Raw genomic sequence first — 17,095 nt, forward strand, 5'->3', positions numbered from 1 at the left:
TTACGATAGCAAATTTCAATTTACAAAAAAAAAAAATGGCGTTTTCGTCTTTTGAGCTTCTAGTCATGAAATCTATGCAGCCTACTCAATCACTTTTTATAGCTACTGTTTACAGTCCTCCTGGGCCATATACAGCGTTCCTCTCTGAGTTTCCTGAATTCCTATCAGACCTTGTAGTCATAGCAGATCATATTCTAATTTTTGGTGATTTTAATATTCACATGGAGAAGTCCACAGACCCACTCCAAAAGTCTTTCGGAGCCATCATCGACTCAGTGGGTTTTGTCCAACATGTCTCTGGACCTACTCACTGCCACAGTCATACTCTGGACCTAGTTTTGTCCCATGGAATAAATGTTGTAGATCTTAATGTTTTTCTACATAATCCTGGACTATCAGACCACCATTTTATTACATTTGCAATCGCAACAAATAATCTGCTCAGACCCCAACCAAGGAGCATCAAAAGTCGTGCTATAAATTCTCAGACAACACAAAAATTCCTTGATGCCCTTCCAGACTCCTTCTGCCTACCCAAGGACGTCAGAGGACAAAAATCAGTTAACCACCTAACTGAGGAACTCAATTTAACCTTGCGCAATACCCTAGATGCAGTTGCACCCCTAAAAACGAAAAACATTTGTCATAAGAAACTAGCTCCCTGGTATACAGAAAATACCCGAGCTTTGAAGCAAGCTTCCAGGAAATTGGAACGGAAATGGCACCACACCAAACTGGAAGTCTTCCGACTAGCTTGGAAAGACAGTACCGAAGAGCCCTCACTGCTGCTCGATCATCCTACTTTTCCAACTTAATTGAGGAAAATAAGAACAATCCAAAATGTATTTTTGATACTGTTGCAAAGCTAACTAAAAAGCAGCATTCCCCAAGAGAGGATGGCTTTCACTTCAGCAGTAATAAATTCATGAACTTCTTTGAGGAAAAGATCATGACCATTAGAAAGCAAATTACGGACTCCTCTTTGAACCTGCGTATTCCTCCAGGGCTTAGCTGTCCTGGATCTGCACAGCTCTGCGAGGGCCTGGGATCGGGAGAGACACTTAAGTGTTTTAGTACTATATCTCTTGACACAATGATGAAAATAATCATGGCCTCTAAACCTTCAAGCTGCATACTGGATCCTATTCCTACTAAACTGCTGAAAGAGCTGCTTCCTGTGCTTGGCCCTCCTATGTTGAACATAATAAACAGCTCTCTATCCACCGGATGTGTACCAAACTCACTAAAAGTGGCAGTGATAAAGCCTCTCTTGAAAAAGCCAAACCTTGACCCGGAAAATATAAAAAACTATCGGCCTATATCGAATCTTCCATTCCTCTCAAAAATTTTAGAAAAAGCTGTTGCGCAGCAACTCACTGCCTTTCTGAAGACAAACAATGTATACGAAATGCTTCAGTCTGGTTTTAGACCCCATCATAGCACTGAGACTGCACTTGTGAAGGTGGTAAATGACCTTTTGGTGGCGTCAGACCGAGGCTCTGCATCTGTCCTCGTGCTACTAGACCTTAGTGCTGCCTTTGACACCATCGATCACCACATTCTTTTGGAGAGACTGGAAACCCAAATTGGTCTACACAGACCAGTTCTGGCCTGGTTTAGATCTTACCTGTCGGAAAGATATCAGTTTGTCTCTGTGAATGGTTTGTCCTCTGACAAATCAACTGTGCATTTCGGTGTTCCTCAAGGTTCCGTTTTAGGACCACTATTGTTTTCACTATATATTTTACCTCTTGGGGATGTTTTTCGAAAACATAATGTTAACTTTCACTGCTATGCGGATGACACACAACTGTACATTTCAATGAAACATGGTGAAGCCCCAAAATTGCCCTCGCTAGAAGCCTGTGTTTCAGACATAAGGAAGTGGATGGCTGAAAACTTTCTACTTTTAAACTCGATGCTTGTTCTAGGTCCCAAGAAACAAAGAGATCTTCTGTTAAATCTGACAATTCATCTTGATGGTTGTAAAGTCGTCTCAAATAAAACTGTGAAGGACCTCGGCGTTACTCTTGACCCTGATCTCTCTTTTGACGAACATATCAAGACTGTTTCAAGGACAGCTTTTTTCCATCTACGTAACATTGCAAAAATCTGAAATTTTCTGTCCAAAAATGATGCAGAAAAATTAATCCATGCATTTGTTACTTCTAGGTTAGACTACTGCAATGCTCTACTTTCCGGCTACCCGGATAAAGCACTAAATGAACTTCAGTTAGTGCTAAATACGGCTGCTAGAATCCTGACTAGAACCAAGAAATTTGATCATATTACTCCAGTGCTAGCTTCCCTACACTGGCTTCCTGTTAAGGCAAGGGCTGATTTCAAGGTTTTACTGTTAACCTATAAAGCGTTACATGGGCTTGCTCCTACCTATCTTTCCGAGTTGGTCCTGCCGTACATACCTACACGTACGCTACGGTCACAAGACGCAGGCCTCCTAATTGTCCCTAGAATTTCTAAGCAAACAGCGGGAGGCAGGGCTTTCTCCTATAGATGTCCATTTTTATGGAACAGTCTGCCTACCCATGTGAGAGACGCAGACTCGGTCTCAACCTTTAAGTCTTTACTGAAGACTTATCTCTTCAGTAGGTCTTATGATTGAGTGTAGTCTGGCCCAGGAGTGTGAAGGTGAACGGAAAGGCTCTGGAACAACGAACCGCCCTTGCTGTCTCTGCCGGGCCGGTTCCCCTCTCTCCACTGGGATTCTCTGCCTCTAACCCTGTTACTGGGGCTGAGTCACTGGCTTGCTGGTGCTCTTTCATGCCGTCCCTAGGAGGGGTGCGTCACTTGAGTGGGTTGTGTTTCTGACGTGATCTTCCTGTCTGGGTTGGCGCCCCCCCTTGGTTTGTGCTGTGGTGGAGACTTTTGTGGGCTATACTCGGCCTTGTCTCAGGATTGTAAGTTGGTGGTTGAGGATATCCCTCTAGTGGTGTGGGGGCTGTGCTTTGGCAGAGTGGGTGGGGTTATATCCTTCCTGTTTGGCCCTGTCCGGGGGTTTCTTCGGATGGGGCCACAGTGTCTCCTGACCGCTCCTGTCTCAGCCTCCAGTATTTATGCTGCAGTAGTTTATGTGTCGGGGGGCTAGGGTCAGTTGGTTATACCTGGAGTACTTCTCCTGTCTTATCCAGTGTCCTGTGTGAATTTAAGTATGCTCTCTCTAATTCTCTCGTTCTCTCTATCTCTCTGAGAACCTGAGCCCTAGGACCATACGTCAGGACTACCGGGCATGCTGACACCTTGCTGTCCCCAGTCCGCCCGGCCTTGCTGCTATTCCAGTTTCAACTGTTCTGCCTGCGGTTATGGAACCCCTACCTGTCCCAGACCTGCTGTTTTCAACTCTTAATGATCGGCTATGAAAAGCCAACTGAGATTTATTCCTGATTATTATTTGACCATGCTTGTCATTTATGAACATTTTGAAAATCTTGGCTCTCTCTAATTTTCTCCTTCTCTCTTTCTTTCTCTCGGAGGACCTGGGCCCTAGGACCATGCGTCGGGACTGCCGCCCGTGGTGAGTCCTTGCTGTCCCCAGTCCGCCTGGCCTTGCTGCTATTCCAGTTTCAACTGTTCTGCCTGCGGTTATGGAACCGCCACCTGTCCCAGACCTGTTGTTTTTCAACTCTTAATGATCAGCTATGAAAAGCCAACTGAAAATTATTCATGATTATTATTTGACCATGCTTGTCACTTATGAACATTTTTGAACATCTTGGCATAGTTCTGTTATAATCTCCACCCGGCACAGCCAGAAGAGGACTGGCCACCCCTCATAGCCTGGTTCCTCTCTAGGTTTCTTCCTAGGTTTTGGCCTTTCTAGGGAGTTTTTCCTAGCCACCGTGCTTCTACACCTGCATTACTAGCTGTTTGGGGTTTTAGGCTGGGTTTCTGTACAGCACTTCGAGATATTAGCTGATGTACGAAGGGCTATATAAAATAAAATTGATTGATTGAGTACAGTACAGTCCCCAGGCTCAATGTCTACTGCAGAGAGAACCTGTTGGTGTATCAGATCAGTACAGTCCCCAGGCTCAATGTCTACTGCAGAGAGAACCTGCTGGTGTATCAGATCAGTACTGTCCCCAGGCTCAATGTCTACTGCAGAGAGAACCTGCTGGTGTATCAGATCAGTACTGTCCCCAGGCTCAATGTCTACTGCAGAGAGAACCTGCTGGTGTATCAGATCAGTACAGTCCCCAGGCTCAATGTCTACTGCAGAGAGAACCTGCTGGTGTATCAGATCAGTACTGTCCCCAGGCTCAATGTCTACTGCAGAGAGAACCTGTTGGTGTATCAGATCAGTACAGTACGGTCCCCAGGCTCAATGTCTACTGCAGAGAGAACCTGCTGGTGTATCAGATCAGTACTGTCCCCAGGCTCAATGTCTACTGCAGAGAGAACCTGCTGGTGTATCAGATCAGTACTGTCCCCAGGCTCAATGTCTACTGCAGAGAGAACCTGTTGGTGTATCAGATCAGTACAGTCCCCAGGCTCAATGTCTACTGCAGAGAGAACCTGCTGGAGTATCAGATCAGTACTGTCCCCAGGCTCAATGTCTACTGCAGAGAGAACCTGTTGGTGTATCAGATCAGTACAGTCCCCAGGCTCAATGTCTACTGCAGAGAGAACCTGTTGGTGTATCAGATCAGTACAGTACAGTCCCCAGGCTCAATGTCTACTGCAGAGAGAATCTGTTGGTGTATCAGATCAGTACTGTCCCCAGGCTCAATGTCTACTGCAGAGAGAACCTGCTGGTGTATCAGATCAGTCCTGTCCCCAGGCTCAATGTCTACTGCAGAGAGAACCTGCTGGTGTATCAGATCAGTACAGTCCCCAGGCTCAATGTCTACTGCAGAGAGAACCTGCTGGTGTATCAGATCAGTACTGTCCCCACGCTCAATGTCTACTGCAGAGAGAACCTGCTGGTGAATCAGATCAGTACTGTCCCCAGGCTCAATGTCTACTGCAGAGAGAACCTGCTGGTGTATCAGATCAGTACTGTCCCCAGGCTCAATGTCTACTGCAGAGAGAACCTGCTGGTGTATCAGATCAGTACAGTCCCCAGGCTCAATGTCTACTGCAGAGAGAACCTGCTGGTGTATCAGATCAGTACAGTACTGTCCCCAGGCTCAATGTCTACTGCAGAGAGAACCTGTTGGTGTATCAGATCAGTACAGTACTGTCCCCAGGCTCAATGTCTACTGCAGAGAGAACCTGCTGGTGTATCAGATCAGTACAGTACTGTCCCCAGGCTCAATGTCTACTGCAGAGAGAACCTGCTGGTGTATCAGATCAGTACAGTCCCCAGGCTCAATGTCTACTGCAGAGAGAACCTGTTGGTGTATCAGATCAGTACAGTCCTGTCCCCAGGCTCAATGTCTACTGCAGAGAGAACCTGCTGGTGTATCAGATCAGTACAGTACTGTCCCCAGGCTCAATGTCTACTGCAGAGAGAACCTGCTGGTGTATCAGATCAGTACAGTACTGTCCCCAGGCTCAATGTCTACTGCAGAGAGAACCTGCTGGTGTATCAGATCAGTACTGTCCCCAGGCTCAATGTCTACTGCAGAGAGAACCTGCTGGTGTATCAGATCAGTACTGTCCCCAGGCTCAATGTCTACTGCAGAGAGAACCTGCTGGTGTATCAGATCAGTACAGTCCCCAGGCTCAATGTCTACTGCAGAGAGAACCTGCTGGTGTATCAGATCAGTACAGTACAGTCCCCAGGCTCAATGTCTACTGCAGAGAGAACCTGCTGGTGTATCAGATCAGTACAGTCCCCAGGCTCAATGTCTACTGCAGAGAGAACCTGCTGGTGTATCAGATCAGTACAGTACTGTCCCCAGGCTCAATGTCTACTGCAGAGAGAACCTGCTGGTGTATCAGATCAGTACAGTCCCCAGGCTCAATGTCTACTGCAGAGAGAACCTGCTGGTGTATCAGATCAGTATAGTCCCCAGGCTCAATGTCTACTGCAGAGAGAACCTGCTGGTGTATCAGATCAGTACAGTCCCCAGGCTCAATGTCTACTGCAGAGAGAACCTGTTGGTGTATCAGATCAGTACAGTACTGTCCCCAGGCTCAATGTCTACTGCAGAGAGAACCTGCTGGTGTATCAGATCAGTACTGTCCCCAGGCTCAATGTCTACTGCAGAGAGAACCTGCTGGTGTATCAGATCAGTACAGTCCCCAGGCTCAATGTCTACTGCAGAGAGAACCTGCTGGTGTATCAGATCAGTACTGTCCCCAGGCTCAATGTCTACTGCAGAGAGAACCTGTTGGTGTATCAGATCAGTACAGTCCCCAGGCTCAATGTCTACTGCAGAGAGAACCTGCTGGTGTATCAGATCAGTACAGTACAGTCCCCAGGCTCAATGTCTACTGCAGAGAGAACCTGTTGGTGTATCAGATCAGTACAGTACAGTCCCCAGGCTCAATGTCTACTGCAGAGAGAATCTGTTGGTGTATCAGATCAGTACTGTCCCCAGGCTCAATGTCTACTGCAGAGAGAACCTGCTGGTGTATCAGATCAGTACAGTCCCCAGGCTCAATGTCTACTGCAGAGAGAACCTGCTGGTGTATCAGATCAGTACAGTCCCCAGGCTCAATGTCTACTGCAGAGAGAACCTGCTGGTGTATCAGATCAGTACTGTCCCCAGGCTCAATGTCTACTGCAGAGAGAACCTGCTGGTGTATCAGATCAGTACTGTCCCCAGGCTCAATGTCTACTGCAGAGAGAACCTGCTGGTGTATCAGATCAGTACTGTCCCCAGGCTCAATGTCTACTGCAGAGAGAACCTGCTGGTGTATCAGATCAGTACTGTCCCCAGGCTCAATGTCTACTGCAGAGAGAACCTGCTGGTGTATCAGATCAGTACAGTACTGTCCCCAGGCTCAATGTCTACTGCAGAGAGAACCTGCTGGTGTATCAGATCCGTACAGTACTGTCCCCAGGCTCAATGTCTACTGCAGAGAGAACCTGCTGGTGTATCAGATCAGTACAGTACTGTCCCCAGGCTCAATGTCTACTGCAGAGAGAACCTGCTGGTGTATCAGATCAGTACTGTCCCCAGGCTCAATGTCTACTGCAGAGAGAACCTGTTGGTGTATCAGATCAGTACTGTCCCCAGGCTCAATGTCTACTGCAGAGAGAACCTGCTGGTGTATCAGATCAGTACAGTCCCCAGGCTCAATGTCTACTGCAGAGAGAACCTGCTGGTGTATCAGATCAGTATAGTCCCCAGGCTCAATGTCTACTGCAGAGAGAACCTGCTGGTGTATCAGATCAGTACAGTCCCCAGGCTCAATGTCTACTGCAGAGAGAACCTGTTGGTGTATCAGATCAGTACAGTACTGTCCCCAGGCTCAATGTCTACTGCAGAGAGAACCTGCTGGTGTATCAGATCAGTACTGTCCCCAGGCTCAATGTCTACTGCAGAGAGAACCTGCTGGTGTATCAGATCAGTACAGTCCCCAGGCTCAATGTCTACTGCAGAGAGAACCTGTTGGTGTATCAGATCAGTACTGTCCCCAGGCTCAATGTCTACTGCAGAGAGAACCTGCTGGTGTATCAGATCAGTACAGCTCCCAGGCTCAATGTCTACTGCAGAGAGAACCTGTTGGTGTATCAGATCAGTACAGTACTGTCCCCAGGCTCAATGTCTACTGCAGAGAGAACCTGCTGGTGTATCAGATCAGTACAGTCCCCAGGCTCAATGTCTACTGCAGAGAGAATCTGTTGGTGTATCAGATCAGTACTGTCCCCAGGCTCAATGTCTACTGCAGAGAGAACCTGCTGGTGTATCAGATCAGTACAGTGAGGCTGTTGTATCTCCATGGTTGGTTGGATATCATTTCACCATCTAACATGATCAATACTGCTGCACATTCATAACGTCCCAAACCCAGTCCACATGATTCTGTGACCAATCACAGCATGGCAGGAATGTTTTCAGATCCCAACCCTGCCCTGTGGAAAGAGCCTGTCAGCTGATCAAAGACATCAAAAACACAGACACACTGTGTTACTGACTGGGGTTGATCCCGGGTCTTCAGCCTTCCACTAGACTAAGCTAGTCCGCTGAGCTAAAGCCATGGCATTAGCTCAGGAAGCTAAGTCGTCAGGTTATAGCACGGGCAGCTAACAGAAGTCTTCAGGCCTCAGGCTCACAAGAGTGAAGTTTACAGAACCACATCCGTAACACACACGACATTGGTGGAGACACATTCCAGTCACCAGAGGAGAGCTGACTGGTAGATCCCAGCTTTAACAGCTGCCATTAGAAAGGTCAAACAGATGGCCTATCAGATGGCCAATCAGTAATCTTTACATCTCACTAAGCAGCTCAATGATGATCAGCGCTACACGAAGCTTATCCTGGTTTATCTTGGTCCATTATTACCACCAGCAGACCTGTATACACAGACCTTTCAGAGGCACACACAATCTCATTGGTAGGAAGGATTTACATGAAGACTGAAACCAAGCTTCAGTGTGTGTGTGTGTGTGTGTGTGTGTGTGTGTGTGTGTGTGTGTGTGTGTGAGCGAGTGTGTTGGCACTAACTGTTGGCACTCGAATCGGATGCGCTCATATCCTCATGACTCCCCCTAACCTTCCAGCAACCCTCAGCCAACCTTCCAGGAACATTCTGTGGAAAAGTCTAATGATCTAGCTCATAGCCACAGACTCACACAGACAGACAATAATCACCATCCTAGTAGGTTTTGTACATATTCAGACCTACGTCGTCGTCGTCATCATGGTTCAGCACTATGTAATGGATAAGGTATTCTTGTGATGCTCCACAACCAATTTAAATGAATCTTTCACACCAGTGTTTAACACTGAAAGGTCAGAGCAGAGAGTGTGTGTGTGTGTGTGTGTGTGTGTGTGTGTGTGTGTGTGTGTGTGTGTATAGAGGTCAGCAGAGAAAAGTGCTAACTCGACAGAACACAGAACCAGTCATCCTAAAGCAGGGTTACTGAGGCTATTCTGTCTCTCTCTCATGTTCCTCCCTGGAGGAGAGCGGTTCACAGCCCAGCTCCTAGCAATGGAAAGGAGGAGTGAGGGAGTGAGAGAATGAGTGAGAGAGATGGAGAGAGTGAGAAAGAGATGGGAGGGTGGAGGTAAAAATAGCCTCACACACACACACACCTCACTGAGTAGCATGACGCCCACTGTGACACCACCATACAGCGCTGAGCACACTTCCTGATCCTCCTATTCACACACACACTTTCTGCAGCAATGAAGCGTGTAAACCATTTCCTAGTCCACATTGTGAGGAGAGAGGGGGGGGGGTTGAGTCATATTTATAGACAGATCCCCAGGGTTACAGTAAAGGACAGATGAAGGGTACAACTCTACCCCAAGCACACACAGACACAGACAGAGAGGAGTCAGAGGGACCCTGTCTGCCACATGGTGCTAGTGGGGGTCAGCTAGACTGGTCAACTATACAGGGGAGGAGAGGGATAAGGAAGAGAAGGGGAGATTATCCCCCTTGTGACATCAGCCCTCATGACTCAGAGTGAAGGCGTTTCTCGTCACACACCCTCTGCTTGCCTGGCTTATGACCTGGAGCAGCTGATCAGAGTGGGAGAGGAGGAGCTGCAGAGATGTAAGTGAGAGGACAGAGGGGTCCGCAGCAAGCAGCAGAGTGTGATGTAACCTTGCTTGAGGCTTTAGCTCAGTGGGCTACTGTAGAGCTAACATATCCCTGAGGCAAGCGTTCTATATGACCCTGACAAACCGTTCCACACTGCAGGCCTACTCCTGGAGAGGTTTAGTACTTCAGTGCTTTCCTCAGGGGCCCAGAGCAACCAGCAACCTTCTGAGCTGGGAGTTGAACCTATAGGTCTAACCTATAGGCTAACTCCCACCGCAGTGGTTAGTTCTATTAGAGTAGTGTATACGTGTTGGTAGCAGGGAAAGGCCAGTAGCGACTCAGGTCGGCCCATTAATCCAGGACTGACTAAGAGACTAAAGATCAACACTGGATTAACTCTGGATTTACCTCTAATCTAATCCTTACACAGAGAACTACACCTCCACTCTCTCTCTCACACACACACACACACACACACACACACACACACACACACACACACACACACACACACACACACACACACACACACACACACACACACACACACACACACACACACACACACACACACACACACACAGGAGAGGAACCGGGGGGGGCAGGAGGGGGAAGAGAGGAGGCGGGGAAAGAGCACGGACGGGGGGCGGGGGGCAGGAGCGGGGGAAAGACCAGACAAGAGGGGTAAGAGAGGACAGGAGGGGCGGCAAGAGAGGACAGGAGGCGGGGAGAGAGAGGACAGGCCCAGGCGGGAAGGAGAGGACACGCAGGTGGGAAGAGAGGACAGGCAGGGGGGAAGAGAGGACAGGAGGGGGGGACAGAGAGGACAGGAGGGGGAGAGAAGAGAGGACAGGAGGGGGTAAAGAGAGGACAGGACGGGGGGAAAGAGAGGACAGGAGGGGGGGAAAGAGAGGACAGGAGGGGGGGAAAGAGAGGACAGGAGGGGGGGAAAGAGAGGACAGGAGGGGGGGAAAGAGAGGACAGGAGGGGGGAAAGAGAGGACAGGAGGGGGTAAAGAGAGGACAGGAGGGGGTAAAGAGAGGACAGGAGGGGGTAAGAGGAGAGGACGGGGGGGGCAGGAGGGGAAGAGAGGAGGGGGGAAAGAGAGGACGGGGGGGGGCAGGAGGGGGGAAAGAGGACAAGAGGGGAAAGAGAGGACAGGAGGGGGAAGAGAGGACAGGAGGGGGGAAGAGAGGACAGGAGGGGGGAAGAGAGGACAGGAGGGGGGAAAGAGAGGACAGGAGGGGGTAAAGAGAGGACAGGAGGGGGTAAAGAGAGGACAGGAGGGGGGAATGAGAGGACAGGAGGGGGGGAAGAGAGGACAGGAGGGGGGAAAGAGAGGACAGGAGGGGGGAATGAGAGGAAAGGAGGGGGGGAAAGAGAGGACAGGAGGGGGTAAAGAGAGGACAGGAGGGGGTAAAGAGAGGACAGGAGGGGGGAATGAGAGGACAGGAGGGGGTAAAGAGAGGACAGGAGGGGGGGAAGAGAGGACAGGAGGGGGGAAGAGAGGACAGGAGGGGGGAAAGAGAGGACAGGAGGGGGGAAAGAGAGGACAGGAGGGGGGAAAGAGAGGACAGGAGGGGGTAAAGAGAGGACAGGAGGGGGGAAGAGAGGACAGGAGGGGGGAATGAGAGGACAGGAGGGGGGAAAGAGAGGACAGGAGGGGGGAAAGAGAGGACAGGAGGGGGGAAGAGAGGACAGGAGGGGGGAAGAGAGGACAGGAGGGGGGGAAGAGAGGACAGGAGGGGGAAAAGAGAGGACAGGAGGGGGTAAAGAGAGGACAGGAGGGGGTAAAGAGAGGACAGGAGGGGGGAAGAGAGGACAGGAGGGGGGAATGAGAGGACAGGAGGGGGGAAAGAGAGGACAGGAGGGGGGAAGAGAGGACAGGAGGGGGGAAAGAGAGGACAGGGGGGGGGAGGACAGGGGGGGAAAGAGAGGACAGGAGGGGGTAAAGAGAGGACAGGAGGGGGGAAGAGAGGACAGGAGGGGGGAAGAGAGGACAGGAGGGGGGAAGAGAGGACAGGAGGGGGGAAGAGAGGACAGGAGGGGGGAAGAGAGGACAGGAGGGGGGAAGAGAGGACAGGAGGGGGGAAGAGAGGACAGGAGGGGGGAAGAGAGGACAGGAGGGGGGAAAGAGAGGACAGGAGGGGGTAAAGAGAGGACAGGAGGGGGGAAGAGAGGACAGGAGGGGGGAAGAGAGGACAGGAGGGGGGAAAGAGAGGACAGGAGGGGGGTAGAGAGGACAGGGGGGGGGGACAGGGGGGGAAAGAGAGTACAGGAGGGGGTAAAGAGAGGACAGGAGGGGGGAAAAGGAGGACAGGAGGGGGGAAAGAGAGGACAGGAGGGGGGAAAGAGAGGACAGGAGGGGGGAAGAGAGGACAGGAGGGGGGAAAGAGCAGGACAGGAGGGGGGAAAGAGAGGACAGGAGGGGGGAAAGAGAGGACAGGAGGGGGGAAAGTGAGGACAGGAGGGGGGAAAGTGAGGACAGGAGGGGGGAAAGTGAGGACAGGAGGGGGGAAAGTGAGGACAGGAGGGGGGAAAGTGAGGACAGGAGGGGGGGAAAGTGAGGACAGGAGGGGGGAAAGTGAGGACAGGAGGGGGGAAAGTGAGGACAGGAGGGGGGAAAGTGAGGACAGGAGGGGGGAAAGAGAGGACGGGAGGGGGGAAAGAGAGGACAGGAGGGGGGAAAGAGAGGACAGGGGGAGGGCAGGAGGGGGGGAAGTAACAGCAGAAGTGTTAATACATTTGTTCACAGCCAACAGGATTATTAGAAGCAGATTAACCCTCTAAGTCTGAACTTTCACTTCATCAGTCAGATCTCTCCCTCTCGTTCACCTCCTCTCCTTCTCCCCTCTTGTTCACTCTTCCTCTGTCCTTCATTTCTCCTGAACTGACAAAGCAGGACAGGCCAGACATCCACCATGTAGCTTTCACAACTCAGCATTACAGATCACTGACTGTGACTGCAGATGGAGGAGAGGATGAGGAGAGTTGAACTGCAGCCGGCCCTCACCCTGCAGGCCTGGTGTCTTCACTGCTGCTGAGGGGGAGGATGAAACACTGAAGGGCTGTAGAGCAGCAGTAAATACAGCCTACACACCCTGGCCAGGCCTCTCTCTGCTAAAATGGAGAGCATCAATGGCGCTTTGAGCCAACCCAATTATAATTAAGCTATATGGCCCGAGGAGTTGTGGTATATGGCCAATATACCACGGCTCAGGACTGTTTTTAAGCACGACACAACGCAGAGTGCCAGGACACAGCCCTTAGCCGTGGTATATTGGCCATATATCACAAACCCCCGAGGTGCCTTATTGTTATTATAAACTGGTTACCAACGTAATTAGAACAGTAAAAATAAATGGTTTTGTCATACACATGGAATAGGGTCTGATATACCACAGTTGTCAGCCAATCAGAATTCAGGGCTCAAACCACCCAGTTCATAATGTTCTTCAATCTCTTCATTCTTCCACAGAAACAGTTTCTGCTCAATTAAACTATAATTTCTTCATCCCTGAATAGAGCCCTGCCCTCTCTGTGTGTGTGTGTGTGTGTGTGTGTGTGTGTGTGTGTGTGTGTGTGTGTGTGTGTGTGTGTGTGTGTGTGTGTAGTCTAGTCAACACTGTGTGAGCAGTAGAACTAATCTCGCGGTAACTGCGGCCCCCTCATCACATGACCCGGTGCATCACATGACAGAGCCTCATGTGAGAAACTGCTGCTTTTCTGTTTAACCACAGAGTTGCTAAAAAATCTTTGGTTTAACGCTCCCCAGTACACACCTCATCAGAGATACAGGAGGAAGAGGAGGAGAGGGGCAGATGTAGGAAACTTGGGGAAAACCGATGTTGATGAAAATCCTTGACTTCCTGGGAAACACTACCTTGAGCGCTCGTTCGCCCTCTTTCCCTCCCCATCTCATTACCCCCTCCCTCGCTCTCTCCATCCCCCCGGCCTCTCCATCCCCCCTTCCTCTCTCCATCCCCACGGCCTCTCCATCCCCCCTTCCTCTCCATCCCCCCTTCCTCTCCATCCCCCCTTCCTCTCTCCATCCCCCCGGCCTCTCTCCACCCCCCCGGCCACTCTCCACCCCCCGGCCACTCTCCACCCCCCCGGCCACTCTCCACCCCCCCGGCCACTCTCCACCCCCCCGGCCACTCTCCACCCCCCCCGGCCTCTCCATCCCCCCTTCCTCTCTCCATCCCCCCTTCCTCTCTCCATCCCCCCTTCCTCTCTCCATCCCCCCTTCCTCTCTCCACCCCCCCGGCCTCTCTCCATCCCCCCGGCCTCTCTCCATCCCCCCGGCCTCTCTCCATCCCCCCGGCCTCTCTCCATCCCCCCGGCCTCTCTCCACCCCCCCGGCCTCTCTCCACCCCCCCGGCCTCTCTCCATCCCCCCTTCCTCTCTCCATCCCCCCGGCCTCTCCACCCCACCGGCCTCTCCACCCCACCGGCCTCTCCACCCCACCGGCCTCTCTCCATCCCCCCTTCCACTCTCCATCCCCCCGGCCACTCTCCATCCCCCCGGCCACTCTCCATCCCCCCTTCCACTCTCCATCCCCCCTTCCTCTCTCCATCCCCCCGGCCACTCTCCATCCCCCCTTCCTCTCTCCATCCCCCCTTCCTCTCTCCATCCCCCCTTCCACTCTCCATCCCCCCGGCCTCTCTCCTCTCCATACCAACAGTGTAGTGTCTTACAGTAACTTCTGTCTAATCCCATTAGTTACCATGCAGACATTTAGCAAACAGGAGTACAGTATGATAGTACAGTAGCCCTGACTACGACAGCACAGTAGCCCTGACTACGACAGCACAGTAGCCCTGACTACAACAGTACAGTAGCCCTGACTACAACAGCACAGTAGCCCTGACTACAACAGCGGCCCTGACCGCACCGTAGCCCTGACTACAACAGCACAGTAGCCCTGACTACAACAGTACAGTAGCCCTGACTACAACAGTACAGTAGCCCTGACTACCACACAGGCCCTGACCCCACAGTAGCCCTGACTACACAGTCACAGTAGCCCTGACTACGACAGCACAGTAGCCCTGACTACGACAGCTACAGTAGCCCTGACTACGACAGTACAGTAGCCCTGACTACAACAGCTACAGTAGCCCTGACTACAACAGTACAGTAGCCCTGACTACAACAGCACAGTAGCCCTGACTACAACAGTACAGTAGCCCTGACTACAACAGCTACAGTAGCCCTGACTACGACAGTACAGTAGCCCTGACTACAACAGTACAGTAGCCCTGACTACGACAGCACAGTAGCCCTGACTACAACAGCACAGTAGCCCTGACTACAACAGTACAGTAGCCCTGACTACAACAGTACAGTAGCCCTGACTACAACAGTACAGTAGCCCTGACTACAACAGTACAGTAGCCCTGACTACAACAGTACAGTAGCCCTGACTACAACAGTACAGTAGCCCTGACTACGACAGTACAGTAGAGAATTCCCATCGTATAATAGCGTATAACGGGGTATGACAGAAGGAAGGTATGTAGGTATGATAATCTAGATAGTGCTCCTAACTGTGTGTAACAGTCTTGTTGGGCAGCCCTCTGTTGTTCCTGTGTTGGCTGAAGTACCAAGGTCTACTGGAACACTCACGGTGGGAGCATCCCAAATGGCACCCTATTCCTTATAAAGTACACTACTCTTGACCAGAGCCCTTTGGGTGCCATACAGGGTTCCATTTAGGATGCAGCCTTCAACAGACAAACAACCCTTCCTGATACAGGAGAGACAGGGGAGTTAGGACACTAGTTAGGACACCAGATCAGTGCAGACCAGGGTGTGTCTGACCTCCATGTAGTCTCCAACTCACACAGCTACTGGACAGGCCACGCTCTCACACACAGGCCTGAAACGTTCTACTACAACACAATAGAGAAATAAAACAACCAAAGCCAAGCCAAGTGAAAGGAAGTGAACTTACTTTGACAAACATATAATCCAACTCCTGATTCTCGTTCATCTTCACGCCTCAGCAGATCCCAGAGCCTTATCTTAAACTTTGCCCCCTCCTCTTCACCTCCCGGCCCCACACACACACACCTGGCCAGCGGAGGGAGGTGAATCGATTAGAGTGATGGTTATAGTGTTTGGGACAGATGAAATATTCCCATTGTGTCTGACAGCGATCAGGACTCTGTCTCTCTCCCTCTGCCTTCTACTTTTCTCTGGTCCAACCCTATCATTGGACGACCCAGATTTCAGTCAAACAGCCCAGCTCCCGCCCTCCCAGCCCAGACTACCACCCCTCAGTCACATGAGAACGGAGGCAGACAAAAACTCGCTCAAACACACACACGAGCTGGGACGAAGAACCAAAAATGATCCACACCGACTAAACCAACCATTTCTCCTGGACATTTGGCTGATATTGTTCATTATGATAAATAACCTATAGCACCCTACTAGAGAAGTGTGAAGTTTGAAATTAAATACATTTGCTAATAGTAGTTAAGGGAAATATTTTTTTTAATAACTGTGGTGCACATAATGTTATAAACTTATCGTTCTGTTGATAATTTAGTCAATTTATCATGATATGGATTTTGGTCCATAAAGCCCAGCTCTACACACACACACTCCCCCTCTCTCTCACACACACACACAGGAGCAAACACACTCAAGCTAACTAAAGCTATAAGAGTCTCCTCAACCACAAAACTACCTAAGCCTTTGGCCCCTTACTAAGCCTTTGGCCCCTTACTAAGCCTTTGGCCCCTTACTAAGCCTTTGGCCCCTTACTACTGCTCCAAACACTGTGCCCAGAAAGTTACACACACACACTACAGAACAAGGCGTGTTTACCTGTCTGTGTGTATTTGTGTCTGTGTGTATTTGTGTCTGTGTCTGTGTCTGTGTGTGTGTGTGTGTGTGTGTGTGTGTGTGTGTGTGTGTGTGTGTGTGTGTGTGTGTGTGTGTGTGTGTGTGTGTGTGTGTGTGTGTGGAGCAGCAGGATGTCATGTAGATAGCACTGTGGACACGACTTCTCCGCTCAATTACCATAACAGAGTTACTGTGGTAATCTAATGCACATGTCCCGTATCAGCGTCCGAGGAAAACACAGACACACAATTATGAAATGGTCCAGCAGTTTGTCTTACTAGCTGACCTGATCAGTAGCATGAGGAAAGTGTGTTTAGCTTTGAGCCGAGAGATGCTGTATTCTTCTCTGAGCTACTAAATGACTGTGCTCTCCCTAATGCCCTTTAGGCTAGACCTGACTGATTAGATACACTCTGTTCACTAACCTGTGACAGCAGACACGTCATTTTGACAGCATTAAAATGACAAGACATTTTTCTATAATGAGAAAGAATGAGCTGACATTCATTCGAACAGAGTAAAGTCACGCTGTAAGCTAGACCTAAACTTAACCCTTTGAGTTGTGGGTTTGGTACTGGCAACAGCAGAATTATAGTTATTGGTGCTGACAACA

General features: G+C 50.4%; 1 protein-coding gene across 11 annotated transcripts in view; it reads right to left on the reverse strand.

Annotated features, from left to right (window-relative positions):
- LOC129853433 (unconventional myosin-Va-like) overlaps window positions 1-17,095 on the reverse strand; it is a 107,236-nt gene that overhangs the window by 73,659 nt on the left and 16,482 nt on the right. The window contains exon 1 of one of the 11 annotated variants that reach the window (XM_055919475.1): window positions 15,584-15,695. The exons of the other annotated variants lie outside the window; for them this stretch is intronic. Coding sequence (XP_055775450.1) covers window positions 15,584-15,622 — 39 coding nt within the window. The 5' untranslated portion in view covers window positions 15,623-15,695. Of the gene's footprint in view, window positions 1-15,583; window positions 15,696-17,095 lie in introns of those variants that run through there. 11 annotated transcript variants of the gene reach the window in all.

The sequence above is a fragment of the Salvelinus fontinalis genome, chromosome 4, assembly GCF_029448725.1.
Source record: "Salvelinus fontinalis isolate EN_2023a chromosome 4, ASM2944872v1, whole genome shotgun sequence".
NCBI lineage: Eukaryota > Metazoa > Chordata > Actinopteri > Salmoniformes > Salmonidae > Salvelinus > Salvelinus fontinalis.